The sequence below is a fragment of the Daphnia magna genome, linkage group LG2 (genome assembly GCF_020631705.1).
Source record: "Daphnia magna isolate NIES linkage group LG2, ASM2063170v1.1, whole genome shotgun sequence".
NCBI lineage: Eukaryota > Metazoa > Arthropoda > Branchiopoda > Diplostraca > Daphniidae > Daphnia > Daphnia magna.
In genome coordinates this window covers 14,414,814-14,430,977 of record NC_059183.1, presented here as the reverse complement: position 1 = coordinate 14,430,977, position 16,164 = coordinate 14,414,814, and the positions used below count along the sequence as shown (strand labels likewise).

The 16,164-nt window shown below is 36.1% G+C and overlaps 3 protein-coding genes across 4 annotated transcripts; 2 read left to right on the top strand and 1 right to left on the bottom strand.

Annotated features, from left to right (window-relative positions):
* Positions 1–232: 232 nt before the first annotated feature.
* On the bottom strand, positions 233–3,167 carry LOC116916741 (brachyurin). 2 transcript variants are annotated; one of them, XM_045169486.1, is made up of 11 exons: positions 2,697–3,167; positions 2,449–2,532; positions 1,878–2,330; positions 1,647–1,782; positions 1,533–1,579; positions 1,385–1,476; positions 1,163–1,292; positions 968–1,105; positions 705–872; positions 568–644; positions 233–499 (listed from the first exon to the last, which is right to left on the bottom strand). In XM_045169486.1, the coding sequence occupies exons 3-11, from the start codon at positions 1,986–1,988 to the stop codon at positions 373–375; spliced, it is 1,026 nt and encodes a 341-aa protein (XP_045025421.1). In that variant the 5' UTR covers positions 1,989–2,330; positions 2,449–2,532; positions 2,697–3,167; the 3' UTR covers positions 233–372. The 2 variants fall into 2 exon arrangements, with proteins under 2 accessions (XP_045025421.1, XP_032777965.2); XM_032922074.2 differs by having other exon boundaries at positions 1,878–2,287.
* Positions 3,168–3,201: 34 nt separating this feature from the next.
* LOC116916722 (mannan endo-1,4-beta-mannosidase) lies at positions 3,202–4,914 on the top strand. The gene is made up of 7 exons (XM_032922054.2): positions 3,202–3,509; positions 3,577–3,818; positions 3,887–4,056; positions 4,117–4,232; positions 4,295–4,407; positions 4,473–4,592; positions 4,678–4,914. The coding sequence occupies exons 1-7, from the start codon at positions 3,260–3,262 to the stop codon at positions 4,801–4,803; spliced, it is 1,137 nt and encodes a 378-aa protein (XP_032777945.1). The 5' UTR covers positions 3,202–3,259; the 3' UTR covers positions 4,804–4,914.
* Positions 4,915–5,071: 157 nt separating this feature from the next.
* Positions 5,072–6,407, top strand: LOC116916756 (splicing factor 3A subunit 2). The gene is made up of 5 exons (XM_032922098.2): positions 5,072–5,375; positions 5,440–5,573; positions 5,639–5,768; positions 5,895–6,022; positions 6,089–6,407. Exons 1-5 carry the CDS (start codon positions 5,222–5,224, stop codon positions 6,323–6,325), a joined length of 783 nt encoding a protein of 260 aa, XP_032777989.1. The 5' UTR covers positions 5,072–5,221; the 3' UTR covers positions 6,326–6,407.
* The last annotated feature ends 9,757 nt before the right edge of the window (positions 6,408–16,164 follow it).

Genomic DNA, 16,164 nt, shown 5'->3' with positions numbered 1-16,164 from the left:
CAATCTCCAAGATCATGCAAATGGTAAGCGAATGAACCTTTCTTTCAGTTTTGCCCTTGTATTCTAAGTATAGTTTTTTATTGGCACGTAAAAGTGTAACGTATACAAGTCATTCGGCCACAACCCCATTTGCTGACAGTGTGTAAAACTTAAACTGCAACAAACCACCCGCACCCTCGATAGCAGATCAACGTAAAAGCAGATAATTTCAGTTTCGATAAGCCAGGGAAAGTTTAGTTTTCACATTCAGTTTATTCTTTAACAAATTCCATTAACTTAACTGGAGTGGATTCCCAAAATAGATGGGGTCAACGATAAATACGAAGGCAACATTTCTCAGTTCTATTGCATTTTGTCAACGTCCACGTTACGTCATTTGCGATCTAAGTCTAATACCACCTCTCCTGCTGGCAAAAACGAGTTGGAAGGGCTTCCGATCATCATAGTTTTGATCCAGTCAACATAGGGACCGACGCGGATGAAAAGTGCAGGGAACCGCCTGTTAAATGAAAATCCATAATGCAATCGCTTTCACCTCTCAAAGAAAAACAAGTGGGAGCTATTTACGGATCAGCACATCCTGCTGCAGCGCTATTGATTCCCACTTGAACTCCATCAATCAATAATGGACCGCCACTGTCACCCTTTTCGTATATAGTTGATAATGAAGCATCAGAAAATGTGTGAAACGCCATCAAGTTTACCTGGCAAATACTCTTTCCAAAAAAGGTGGATGCGCATATGCGTTTCCCATCCGTTAATACGTAATTATTGTAATATAGGATGGAGCAATCGTTTGTGTCGAGGATAGTGACATTGACCTGTCGTAAATTATTAGAAGCGGCCCCAGAAGATACTGCTGGATGCAAAACCTGTCATCCGTGCAATAGTAAACAGTTAAACAAAAGAATTACATTTTTGTGGGTAGAGGGGGGAGGTAAGCAAAGCGTTGCTAAACTTTACAAACCTGTCGTGTTCGACCCCATCCGATAACAGTAGCTTCCTTTCCTACATAAGATTTGTTTGCAGACACGACAGCTTCAAGTCGTGCTGGTCGGATTTCCATGACCGGTTCGGACAGAGTGATAACACCAAGGTCGTTTTCCTGCGAAACTTGTATTATCGTATTGATTTTAGTAAATGAATGTTTTTAAGCCCTTACAAACGAAGTTCCATTGTAATCAGGGTGGATCACGAACTTAGTCACTTTCCTTTCTATATGATTTGCATCCAGCGGCTTCAAGACAGTGGTTCGGAAATATACTGTCAACAATCCTGCCTCCCTTTTTAGTCTATATCATTTGAAAGGCCATAAATTCGCAGTAAACCGAAATTCTAAGTTATGTAAGATAGAGAGGGTTGGCAGGTTTCTTAACGTGCTTACGGTAACAAGCAGTGGGCAGCTGTCAGTACATGTAATCCGCTATCAAGCAGTGTACCTCCGCAACTGAACTCGTTCTTTACAAATATGGCTGCCTGTATTACAATAGATGGTGCTATAATGAATATTCTGAATAACACAGGATTTTTACCTGGTAAGGGTAAGCCCCTCTTTTAGCCCATGTTCCGCCGACAATTCCTTAAAGTTAAAATCACGATTAGTTTTTGCCCTTTGTGTTTTTAAAGTGTTATGTTATTATTCGTACGGGTAACGTTGACGGCAGTTGTTTGACTTTTGGGTTGGTTGTCTTTGCAAGAAATATTTACGACTTTCAAGAAAGCTGCGTTATTTATTTCTGCAAACATCGCGAAGACAAGCAGCACTGCTGCAGGTATCCAAATCTAGTAAAGAAAACAAGTATTGTTTGTGTTTTCCATGAGGCACTAGTTCCCATGTACATGTTAATTGAATAAGAAATTGAAGAAGAAAAACTTACCGATGTGACCATTGCAATTGAATGAGTGTGACTGAATCCTTTCTTGAAAAATGCAGTGACTTTCTTTTGGCAGAATGAGCTCTTTTCGCTCGTTTTAAATGCAAAGCCCATCTACCGGTTACATTCATACATATGGCGACATTCGTGTTCGCCCTTTGCATTCAAGGTTATACATCTATAGCATAAGGTACAGCCGTACAGTGCGTTCGTTATCTGCACCAGAATCGACAACCGACTCCGACGCAAGTGCTATTGACCGAGAAGCTTTGTTCATCCTGAGGTAAACTTGACCGTCGGTGAGATATTATGCTGGCCAATGTTTATTAGTTTTGGTCGATTCAGCGTCGATATTTGTAACTTCAGTGCCATAGCTGTGGGTACGCAATAGCGGTTTTCCTATATTTCCGTATCTGTAAATAAACACAAACCCGCACAAATCCATTTCCGTTTTACCTAGTTTGAAGCAAGGGCAACATAAAATCAAATCATTTCCGGGAGAGAAATTGGTTTCGCTTGTGGTAGAATATAGTATCAAATTGGCTTTTGAAGGAATGTGGGTAATTATACGTACCTTTTAAAAGCTTGTTCTTGTTCCTTTGCCCGGCTCCATCATCACACGGTTAACGACCAAAGCGCAGAGAGTTCAAGCCACACCCTTCAAAATGGATAATGATAAAATGTTATTACCCCATCATATAGCCAGACATGGATGCATAGCTATGAAATACCATTATTTGCATATCTATAGTATTTCATGTTGACTGGCGACTTTAATTATTAAAAAAGATGGTTGAAAAAATATTGTAGGATTTTTTATACCTGGTCTGGTTGTAGATAAATGTAGCTACACTGTGAGTCAGAACAAACTTGTCGTTCAAAACCGATTGAGAATGTGACAGCTGAATTTCGCGTCAACGACACAACTTTGCTCGCTATTGCTTGACTTCGCTTTCAACCTAGCATACGCAAATCCGGTTTTGGCCAGCAAGGAGAATAACTACGTCGCATTCAAAGTGCTATTCACCTCGTAATAGACCTTGGCTTCGCGTTGGATTTCGTACTGGCAGAGAGTGTGCAGGCAACCGGTTATTTCCTGACTAGCCAACTATTCGTTTCGAGCCCATTTTGTGTTTACCTGTAATGTAAAGGTCCAGTGAACAATTTCAAACAGGAACCATATGTTTTGCTGACACACGTCTGAGCATCCAAATTCAATCGACATCTGTTTATTTGGCTACGGAACTACAGTAGACTATCCTCTGACGTCAACGAATCGCTGAACGAAAAGGGTTCTCTGCTTTATAAGCGGATACAAAAAGTAAGTGGTCAAAGTAACTGATGTAATTTAGTTGCCTTGGAACGCGCTGAAATCAAGCAACAAAATGCGTCTAAATCTCCTTTTTTCCATCATAGTTGGACTTGTTTTCTCTTTTGAATCAGCTTGGGGGAGTCGGCTGTCGGTGAGCGGTAACAAACTCATATTTAACGGTAAATCCGTTTTCCTGTCAGGGGTAAACTTTGCCTGGAAATTTTATGGTTACGACTTTGGAAACGGCCAGTATGCAGCTAATTCTAAAACCACTTTTGAACAATGGTTGAAAGAGGTGGCAACCTACGGAGGAAACAGCGTGCGTAAGTTATTCCAGATTACGTTAATTCGACTAACAATTGTTTAAACTTCATGATTACTTCATCACAGGTGTTTGGCTTCATGTGGAAGGTGATAACACACCATCCTACGATGCCTATGGTTACATTATAGCACCGGACAGAACTGGAACACTCATACCAGACATGAAATTATTCCTAGATACCGCAAAAGCCAATAATATTTTAGTCATTTTTGTCTTGTGGAACGGCGCACTTCTAAGGAACCAAAACTCGGTTAATCTTTTCTGGGACAACTCCAAGTTGCAGTCATACATTGACAAGGCTTTGACGGTGAGTGTTTCAGCAATTTATTATTGATCTTTCAGTCGACACACTTACATCCTTCCTAATTAATACAGCCTATGGTAAAAGCGCTTGCCGGACACCCAGCATTGGGCGCATGGGAAATCATCAATGAGCCGGAAGGACTGGTGTATAACAACAAACCGGACGCTAATAGCTGTTTCAATACCGTACCGATTGCAAACTCGGGAGCTGGTTGGGATGGGAAATGGATTCCAATGAAACAGTAATAACGGAGATTCAATATCTAATTTAAATTATTAAACTAGGAAGTTGTGTGATCCAGGATCCAGGCTTTCATCAACTGGCAAGCGGCAGCCATCAAGGTAGCAGATCCAGGAGCTTTGGTTACCGTTGGTACATGGTCACAATACAGCCAAACTGACGCGTTCAGCGATACACGTTTGTTACGACAATTGATTCATGTATGACAGTACATTTCTTAACTTGTTTGAAACCACAAGGAAATTACTATTCGGATGCCTGTCTGTTTGCAGCTGGGGGCAAATCGTTAGGCAAACTTGATTTTTACCAAATTCACACTTATGCCACTTTTAGCGCATCTGCGCCATTCAAGGTCTGGAAAAAGCCTAAATTCAAATGATTATTGGTAATGTACGTAATAAAGCTATTCTTTAATAGATTTTGGCTTCAAATTACGGTTTGAATAAGCCGTTGGTAATTGGGGAATTTTCTTCTTCGTGTTCTGGAGGCATGACCATCCAGAAAATGTACAATTATGCTTACAGTAACAGATATCAGGTAAAGCTTTTCAAAATAACATTGAATCTATGTAGCTTAATAAGATATGAATTGTGATTCACATGTCTTGTTTGATTCAAAATAGGGAGCCTGGGGTTGGCAATATGCCGGTGGGTATTGCTCCGATTCAAGAGCCACGCAAGATTTGGGAATGCAGCAACTGAAAGGGAAAAATACGACATCAGGACTAGTGAATTTTCCGATCATTTAAGAATTTGTGTTCTTTTAATGTGCATGTCGAATGTGCATATGGTGCATTGCGTAAACACTTGGTGGTTGGGTTTTGACGGTATCAAAATGCATAATATAAGGCAGACATACATTCTTGATCTTTTTTTGTGTCCAATACACTGAATACAGTGCATTTAAAAACAAGATTTGCAGTATCCTCCATTGCTCCATAGGAGTCTCTGCTCTCTGGTGAGTAAGTGTGGTGAGTGTGTGTGAGGATGACAATCGTTTATTTTTATTGCCGTTTAGCAGCAACCACGTTTGTCGGCGTCTGCGAAGTTTTCTTTTTGTCTTTGCGTCATCTTCACTTCCTTACACATCGAGTAAAAGAAATATTGGCCACATAATAGTTGAATCTGCGTTGAAAAAACGTGTTTCTCTGCGAACTTTTTTGAAAAATGGATTTCCAAAATCGAGTTGGTGGTAAAACAGGAGGTGGTGGTGTAGCATCATGGTCGGAATCGAACCGAGATCGACGAGAACGTCTGAGACAATTGGCCCTTGAAACGATTGATCTCAATAAAGATCCTTATTTTATGAAAAATCATTTGGGTATTTTTTTTCAATTTATACATGTTAGTGTATATTTTAGATGTTGATGATTTTGTTTAAACAGGAACCTATGAATGTAAACTTTGTTTGACGCTACACAACAATGAGGGAAGTTACCTTGCTCACACCCAAGGCAAGAAGCATCAGAGTAATTTGGCTAGACGAGCTGCAAAAGACGCAAAAGATTCCCCAATTCAAGTATTTTTTAGAAATTCATTATTGTTTTAAAAAGCAACATTTAATTTGTTTTCCATTGTTTGTAGCCCTCCTTGGAAAAAGCTCGTGTAGACATCCGGAAATTTGTGAAAATTGGTAGACCAGGTTACAGAGTCACAAAACAACGTGATCCAACATCTGGTCATCAGAGCATGCTTTTCCAAGTTGATTATCCAGGTACAGTTCAATTTATGTATTTATCTTGTCAAATATCTAGTAAAATGCATGTGTTATTTAATGGAATACCATGTTCTAAAAAGCTAAATATAATTTAACAAAGCTAATGAGGACTAATTCCAACAGAAATTGCCGAGGGAGTTGCACCCCGCCACCGATTTATGTCGGCATACGAGCAGCGTATTGAACCGCCAGACCGCCGCTGGCAATATCTTCTGTTCGCTGCAGAACCCTACGAAACAATCGCTTTTAAGGTAAGATTCTATTACCTTTTTTTTTAAATGCGTTATTCAAATACAAATTATTTTCCTTTCCTTTAGATTCCCTCTCGAGAGGTTGACAAAAGTGAAGGTAAATTCTGGACCCATTGGAACAAGGATGCCAGACAGTTTTTCCTTCAGTTCTCATTCAAACTTGATGGCCGTAAGCCTTCCATGGCCCCACCACCTCCCCCGCCTGGAATTCCTCGACCTCCAGCAAATTTACCTCCTCCACCGGGAGTAATGGGCATGGCTCCACCTCCTCCACCTCGACAAATGTACAATTTTATGGGATGAATTTAGTTTTGGTATTGATCTATCTTCTTTCCCATACCAAGCCACTCTCTGAGTGGAATACAAAATCTTACAAAGAGGGAAATCAGTTGTTACTTACGAGAATATGATAGCGGTTTCGTCTGTGTGCGGGAGATATTAAACCGCTCACGATTCTCGCAAATTCCTCAATAGCTAAGTGGTTCTCAAACTAAAAACTGTTTATAGTGCCATAAGTGGTGAAAGGAGCCCGAGAAAGCGAAGCTGGAAATTAGGTAGTGAGCGATTGTGGTTGTAAAAAGAAGCTAGGTGGCGTCCACGTGGAAGGATAACGTCCATTAGTTTTGGATCCCGCCTAAACCTTTCCAAAGAGCTAATTCACTCAACGGCTCTCGGTGTTCGCGAAGTTCCTGATAGCCTTGGAGAAAAAAATCCCATGGTATTATCAAAATAGAACACTGATTTCGCTTAAGTTATTGGTTTTTCGTCAAACCTATGGATCGCCAAATTACCCCCTATATTTTCAGCACCTCAGAAAGCACCAATAATTTTTGTGTGCTGGAAATAACAACTTGGTCTCCGCGAGACGGTCTCGAAGGGTCGAGGCCGACGTTCCTACATCCCAGTGGGGCCATCTCTGCCCTCCCATTGGCTCCCGCACTCTCCCTACCCTTAAGCCCTCCTTCATAGCCTTCTGCTTTCCGCTCCCACATTTTTCTACCCTGATCTGAAAAATTTGTGTCGGATTGCCGCCTTCATTTGTTTTGTTTAATTGTGTGTTTTGACGTTTTGTTTTCGTTCTGATGGATCGCTAAATAATGGATCGTTGAAAGGATCGTTGAAAGTGCAGTGTAGTAGTATGCCAAGATTTCAAAATATACCATGGAAGGAAAGGATGGATGGCTAATAAAGAAAAAGTTGGATATAGTGGAAGCAAAAAGAATCCGTAACAATGAAGCCAGAAGAAGAAAAAATCTTTTAAAAGTAGGAGCTGGAACAGGAGCCAAAATGGCTGGAGATTTGAACAGGAAGGATGGGTTTTTGGTTTCTCCATCTTCTTTTGGCTTCTCCAGTCTTTATAAATAATTAATCATCCCTAGTTTATCCATGAAAATTAATTCAAGTAAAAGGCTAGGTAGTAATACTTATCCAATTCAGGAAATGTTCTAGAATACTAGGGGCCCTCACTCCGTTCAGGAAGTTCCCGATAGGGTCCGGCCTGGTCGCCAATTCGCCATAGAATCTCGGAAACCATTTGTCCTTACGGCAAAACTGACAACGTATCCATGTAGGATGAAGACGAAGTGTGAAGTAATCATCCCCGCTTCACCCCGCCTCCCCATTTTTGTCAAAATCGGCCAAAAACGACATCTCTTGAAATTATCCAAAATCCCACGGCATAATCGAAATTGAACGCTGATTTCGAATTAGTCATTGGTTTTCTCGTTAAACAAGCCGTTTCAAAAATTAACGAAAACAGTGCTGTTAGCGCAACAACTTAATTTAGGGTTTTTAAGGATTAAATCAAAAACTATAAGACCAATAGGAAAATAAATCTGATTTTCGTGATTTTCATTCAATTTTGAATCGAATTCATGTATTTTAAGCAAAATTTGAAATTTGGCCAAAAATGAAAAAGTGGGAAGGGTTTTGATTTTGATTTTGTGATTGGTTTTCTCATAATACCAGCCGTTAAAAAAATTAACGAAAACAGTGCTGTTAGCGCAACAACTTCATTTATGGTTTTTAACATCTAAATGAAAAACTATAAGACCAATAGAAAAATAAACCTGATTTCCGTGATTCATCCCGCCTTTCCACTTTTGTCAAAATCGGCCAAAAATGACATCTCTTGAAATTCTCCAGAAATCAGACGGTATAATCGAAATTGAACGCTGATTTCGATTTAGTCATTGGTTTTCTCTTTAGACTAGCCGTTTAAAAAATTAACGAAAACAATTCTGTTAGCGCACCAACTTCATTCATGGTTTTTAAAATGTAAATTAAAAATTATAAGACCAATATAAAAATAAACTGGATTTCCGTGATTTTCATTCAATTCTGAATCTAAATCATGTATTTTAAGCCAAATTTGAAGTTTGGTCAAAAATGAAAAAGTGTGAAGGGTATAGCCTTTCCACTTTTGTCAAAATCGGCCAAAAATGACATCTCTTGAAATTCTCCAGAAATCAGACGGTATAATCGAAATTGAACGCTGATTTCGATTTAGTCATTGGTTTTCTCTTTAGACTAGCCGTTTAAAAAATTAACGAAACAGTGCTGTTAGCGCAACAACTTAATTTAGGGTTTTTAAGGATTAAATCAAAAACTATAAGACCAATAGGAAAATAAACCTGATTTTCGTGATTTTCATTCAATTTTGATTCGAATTCATGTATTTTAAGCAAAATTTGAAATTTGGCCAAAAAGGAAAAAGTGGGAAGGGTATAGCCTTCCCACTTTTGTCAAAATCTACCAAAAACGACATCTCTTGAAATTCTCCAAAAATCACACGGAATAATCGAAATTGAACGCTGATTTCGATTTAGTTATTGGTTTTCTCGTTAAACCAGCCGTTTCAAAAATTAACGAAACAGTGCTGTTAGCGCAACAACTTAATTTAGGGTTTTTAAGGATTAAATCAAAAACTATAAGACCAATAGGAAAATAAACCTGATTTTCGTGATTTTCATTCCATTTCGATTCGAATTCATGTATTTTAAGCAAAATTTGAAATGTGGCCAAAAATGAAAAAGTGGGAAGGGTATAGCCTTCCCACTTTTGTCAAAATCTACCAAAAACGACATCTCTTGAAATTCTCCAAAAATCACACGGAATAATCGAAATTGAACGCTGATTTCGATTTAGTGATTGGTTTTCTCGTTAAACCAGCCGTTTCAAAAATTAACGAAACAGTGCTGTTAGCGCAACAACTTAATTTAGGGTTTTTAAGGATTAAATCAAAAACTATAAGACCAATAGGAAAATAAACCTGATTTTCGTGATTTTCATTCAATTTTAATTCGAATTCATGTATTTTAAGCAAAATTTGAAATTTGGCCAAAAATGAAAAAGTGGGAAGGGTATAGCCTTCCCACTTTTGTCAAAATCTACCAAAAACGACATCTCTTGAAATTCTCCAAAAATCACACGGAATAATCGAAATTGAACGCTGATTTCGATTTAGTTATTGGTTTTCTCGTTAAACCAGCCGTTTCAAAAATTAACGAAACAGTGCTGTTAGCGCAACAACTTAATTTAGGGTTTTTAAGGATTAAATCAAAAACTATAAGACCAATAAGAAAATAAACCTGATTTTCGTGATTTTCATTCCATTTTGATTCGAATTCATGTATTTTAAGCAAAATTTGAAATTTGGCCAAAAAGGAAAAAATGGGAAGGGTATAGCCTTCCCACTTTTGTCAAAATCTACCAAAAACGACATCTCTTGAAATTCTCCAAAAATCACACGGAATAATCGAAATTGAACGCTGATTTCGATTTAGTTATTGGTTTTCTCGTTAAACCAGCCGTTTCAAAAATTAACGAAACAGTGCTGTTAGCGCAACAACTTAATTTAGGGTTTTTAAGGATTAAATCAAAAACTATAAGACCAATAGGAAAATAAACCTGATTTTCGTGATTTTCATTCAATTTTAATTCGAATTCATGTAATTTAAGCAAAATTTGAAATTTGGCCAAAAATGAAAAAGTGGGAAGGGTATAGCCTTCCCACTTTTGTCAAAATCTACCAAAAACGACATCTCTTGAAATTCTCCAAAAATCTCACGGAATAATCGAAATTGAACGCTGATTTCGATTTAGTTATTGGTTTTCTTGTTAAACCAGCCGTTTCAAAAATTAACGAAACAGTGCTGTTAGCGCAACAACTTAATTTAGGGTTTTTAATGATTAAATCAAAAACTATAAGACCAATAGGAAAATAAACCTGATTTTCGTGATTTTCATTCCATTTTGATTCGAATTCATGTATTTTAAGCAAAATTTGAAATTTGGCCAAAAAGGAAAAAGTGGGAAGGGTATAGCCTTCCCACTTTTGTCAAAATCTACCAAAAACGACATCTCTTGAAATTCTCCAAAAATCACACGGAATAATCGAAATTGAACGCTGATTTCGATTTAGTTATTGGTTTTCTCGTTAAACCAGCCGTTTCAAAAATTAACGAAACAGTGCTGTTAGCGCAACAACTTAATTTAGGGTTTTTAAGGATTAAATCAAAAACTATAAGACCAATAGGAAAATAAACCTTATTTTCGTGATTTTCATTCAATTTTAATTCGAATTCATGTATTTTAAGCAAAATTTGAAATTTGGCCAAAAATGAAAAAGTGGGAAGGGTATAGCCTTCCCACTTTTGTCAAAATCTACCAAAAACGACATCTCTTGAAATTCTCCAAAAATCACACGGAATAATCGAAATTGAACGCTGATTTCGATTTAGTGATTGGTTTTCTCGTTAAACCAGCCGTTTCAAAAATTAACGAAACAGTGCTGTTAGCGCAACAACTTAATTTAGGGTTTTTAAGGATTAAATCAAAAACTATAAGACCAATAGGAAAATAAACCTGATTTTCGGGATTTTCATTCCATTTTTATTCGAATTCATGTATTTTAAGCAAAATTTGAAATTTGGCCAAAAAGGAAAAAGTGGGAAGGGTATAGCCTTCCCACTTTTGTCAAAATCTACCAAAAACGACATCTCTTGAAATTCTCCAAAAATCACACGGAATAATCGAAATTGAACGCTTATTTCGATTTAGTTATTGGTTTTCTCGTTAAACCAGCCGTTTCAAAAATTAACGAAACAGTGCTGTTAGCGCAACAACTTAATTTAGGGTTTTAAGGATTAAATCAAAAACTATAAGACCAATAGGAAAATAAACCTGATTTTCGTGATTTTCATTCCATTTTGATTCGAATTCATGTATTTTAAGCAAAATTTGAAATGTGGCCAAAAATGAAAAAGTGGGAAGGGTATAGCCTTCTCACTTTTGTCAAAATCTACCAAAAACGACATCTCTTGAAATTCTCCAAAAATCACACGGAATAATCGAAATTGAACGCTGATTTCGATTTAGTGATTGGTTTTCTCGTTAAACCAGCCGTTTCAAAAATTAACGAAACAGTGCTGTTAGCGCAACAACTTAATTTAGGGTTTTTAAGGATTAAATCAAAAACTATAAGACCAATAGGAAAATAAACCTTATTTTCGTGATTTTCATTCAATTTTAATTCGAATTCATGTATTTTAAGCAAAATTTGAAATTTGGCCAAAAATGAAAAAGTGGGAAGGGTATAGCCTTCCCACTTTTGTCAAAATCTACCAAAAACGACATCTCTTGAAATTCTCCAAAAATCACACGGAATAATCGAAATTGAACGCTGATTTCGATTTAGTGATTGGTTTTCTCGTTAAACCAGCCGTTTCAAAAATTAACGAAACAGTGCTGTTAGCGCAACAACTTAATTTAGGGTTTTTAAGGATTAAATCAAAAACTATAAGACCAATAGGAAAATAAACCTGATTTTCGGGATTTTCATTCCATTTTTATTCGAATTCATGTATTTTAAGCAAAATTTGAAATTTGGCCAAAAAGGAAAAAGTGGGAAGGGTATAGCCTTCCCACTTTTGTCAAAATCTACCAAAAACGACATCTCTTGAAATTCTCCAAAAATCACACGGAATAATCGAAATTGAACGCTTATTTCGATTTAGTTATTGGTTTTCTCGTTAAACCAGCCGTTTCAAAAATTAACGAAACAGTGCTGTTAGCGCAACAACTTAATTTAGGGTTTTTAAGGATTAAATCAAAAACTATAAGACCAATAGGAAAATAAACCTGATTTTCGTGATTTTCATTCCATTTTGATTCGAATTCATGTATTTTAAGCAAAATTTGAAATGTGGCCAAAAATGAAAAAGTGGGAAGGGTATAGCCTTCTCACTTTTGTCAAAATCTACCAAAAACGACATCTCTTGAAATTCTCCAAAAATCACACGGAATAATCGAAATTGAACGCTGATTTCGATTTAGTGATTGGTTTTCTCGTTAAACCAGCCGTTTCAAAAATTAACGAAACAGTGCTGTTAGCGCAACAACTTAATTTAGGGTTTTTAAGGATTAAATCAAAAACTATAAGACCAATAGGAAAATAAACCTTATTTTCGTGATTTTCATTCAATTTTAATTCGAATTCATGTATTTTAAGCAAAATTTGAAATTTGGCCAAAAATGAAAAAGTGGGAAGGGTATAGCCTTCCCACTTTTGTCAAAATCTACCAAAAACGACATCTCTTGAAATTCTCCAAAAATCACACGGAATAATCGAAATTGAACGCTGATTTCGATTTAGTGATTGGTTTTCTCGTTAAACCAGCCGTTTCAAAAATTAACGAAACAGTGCTGTTAGCGCAACAACTTAATTTAGGGTTTTTAAGGATTAAATCAAAAACTATAAGACCAATAGGAAAATAAACCTGATTTTCGTGATTTTCATTCCATTTTTATTCGAATTCATGTATTTTAAGCAAAATTTGAAATTTGGCCAAAAGGAAAAAGTGGGAAGGGTATAGCCTTCCCACTTTTGTCAAAATCTACCAAAAACGACATCTCTTGAAATTCTCCAAAAATCACACGGAATAATCGAAATTGAACGCTGATTTCGATTTAGTGATTGGTTTTCTCGTTAAACCAGCCGTTTCAAAAATTAACGAAACAGTGCTGTTAGCGCAACAACTTAATTTAGGGTTTTTAAGGATTAAATCAAAAACTATAAGACCAATAGGAAAATAAACCTGATTTTCGTGATTTTCATTCAATTTTAATTCGAATTCATGTATTTTAAGCAAAATTTGAAATTTGGCCAAAAATGAAAAAGTGGGAAGGGTATAGCCTTCCCACTTTTGTCAAAATCTACCAAAAACGACATCTCTTGAAATTCTCCAAAAATCACACGGAATAATCGAAATTGAACGCTGATTTCGATTTAGTTATTGGTTTTCTCGTTAAACCAGCCGTTTCAAAAATTAACGAAACAGTGCTGTTAGCGCAACAACTTAATTTAGGGGTTTTAAGGATTAAATCAAAAACTATAAGACCAATAAGAAAATAAACCTGATTTTCGTGATTTTCATTCCATTTTGATTCGAATTCATGTATTTTAAGCAAAATTTGAAATTTGGCCAAAAAGGAAAAAATGGGAAGGGTATAGCCTTCCCACTTTTGTCAAAATCTACCAAAAACGACATCTCTTGAAATTCTCCAAAAATCACACGGAATAATCGAAATTGAACGCTGATTTCGATTTAGTTATTGGTTTTCTCGTTAAACCAGCCGTTTCAAAAATTAACGAAACAGTGCTGTTAGCGCAACAACTTAATTTAGGGTTTTTAAGGATTAAATCAAAAACTATAAGACCAATAGGAAAATAAACCTGATTTTCGTGATTTTCATTCCATTTTGATTCGAATTCATGTATTTTAAGCAAAATTTGAAATTTGGCCAAAAGGAAAAAGTGGGAAGGGTATAGCCTTCCCACTTTTGTCAAAATCTACCAAAAACGACATCTCTTGAAATTCTCCAAAAATCACACGGAATAATCGAAATTGAACGCTGATTTCGATTTAGTTATTGGTTTTCTCGTTAAACCAGCCGTTTCAAAAATTAACGAAACAGTGCTGTTAGCGCAACAACTTAATTTAGGGTTTTTAAGGATTAAATCAAAAACTATAAGACCAATAGGAAAATAAACCTGATTTTCGTGATTTTCATTCCATTTTAATTCGAATTCATGTATTTTAAGCAAAATTTGAAATTTGGCCAAAAATGAAAAAGTGGGAAGGGTATAGCCTTCCCACTTTTGTCAAAATCTACCAAAAACGACATCTCTTGAAATTCTCCAAAAATCACACGGAATAATCGAAATTGAACGCTGATTTCGATTTAGTTATTGGTTTTCTCGTTAAACCAGCCGTTTCAAAAATTAACGAAACAGTGCTGTTAGCGCAACAACTTAATTTAGGGTTTTTAAGGATTAAATCAAAAACTATAAGACCAATAGCAAAATAAACCTGATTTTCGTGATTTTCATTCCATTTTTATTCGAATTCATGTATTTTAAGCAAAATTGGAAATTTGGCCAAAAAGGAAAAAGTGGGAAGGGTATAGCCTTCCCACTTTTGTCAAAATCTACCAAAAACGACATCTCTTGAAATTCTCCAAAAATCACACGGAATAATCGAAATTGAACACTGATTTCGATTTAGTTATTGGTTTTCTCGTTAAACCAGCCGTTTCAAAAATTAACGAAACAGTGCTGTTAGCGCAACAACTTAATTTAGGGTTTTTAAGGATTAAATCAAAAACTATAAGACCAATAGGAAAATAAACCTGATTTTCGTGATTTTCATTCAATTTTAATTCGAATTCATGTAATTTAAGCAAAATTTGAAATTTGGCCAAAAATGAAAAAGTGGGAAGGGTATAGCCTTCCCACTTTTGTCAAAATCTACCAAAAACGACATCTCTTGAAATTCTCCAAAAATCTCACGGAATAATCGAAATTGAACGCTGATTTCGATTTAGTTATTGGTTTTCTCGTTAAACCAGCCGTTTCAAAAATTAACGAAACAGTGCTGTTAGCGCAACAACTTAATTTAGGGTTTTTAATGATTAAATCAAAAACTATAAGACCAATAGGAAAATAAACCTGATTTTCGTGATTTTCATTCCATTTTGATTCGAATTCATGTATTTTAAGCAAAATTTGAAATTTGGCCAAAAAGGAAAAAGTGGGAAGGGTATAGCCTTCCCACTTTTGTCAAAATCTACCAAAAACGACATCTCTTGAAATTCTCCAAAAATCACACGGACTAATCGAAATTGAACGCTGATTTCGATTTAGTGATTGGTTTTCTCGTTAAACCAGCCGTTTCAAAAATTAACGAAACAGTGCTGTTAGCGCAACAACTTAATTTAGGGTTTTTAAGGATTAAATCAAAAACTATAAGACCAATAGGAAAATAAACCTTATTTTCGTGATTTTCATTCAATTTTAATTCGAATTCATGTATTTTAAGCAAAATTTGAAATTTGGCCAAAAATGAAAAAGTGGGAAGGGTATAGCCTTCCCACTTTTGTCAAAATCTACCAAAAACGACATCTCTTGAAATTCTCCAAAAATCACACGGAATAATCGAAATTGAACGCTGATTTCGATTTAGTGATTGGTTTTCTCGTTAAACCAGCCGTTTCAAAAATTAACGAAACAGTGCTGTTAGCGCAACAACTTAATAGACCAAGATCGGATGCTGAGTTGCCAAGGCTGAATTCCGACCTGCGGTATTTGTCCTCTCGGGCCCTATAGGAGGGAAATGAAAAATAATATATTTAATTAAGTTGTAGTTAGTTTTATTACAAAATCTTTTGGAATCGTGTACTATACCTCTGTGCTGATATAATACAAAAATTTTTATCTCCAAAAAAGCTGTTATTTTTCCAGGAAACTTTTTGAAAGGTACTTGTTTACATTTTTACAATGTACCGTAGCAGACGTTAAGTGATTGACTGTGACTAGTGACTGTAGTGTCAAACTGTTTTCGTTTTTTATGTCATGAGTAGTGTAGTTTGTGATGTCGGTAATGAGTTATTTGACACAATTAGTCTTTTTAAGTTATCTGATTATGCTAAAGGACTTATTCATAAGTAAACAGAAATTTACTTAGAAAAACGTCTGCTTCTTGTTCTACAGTTGTAATACGGGGAGGGGGGGGGGTGTTGTGGAAAGGTAAACAAGTACCTTTCAAAAAGTTTCCTGGAAAAATAACAGCTTTTTTGGAGAT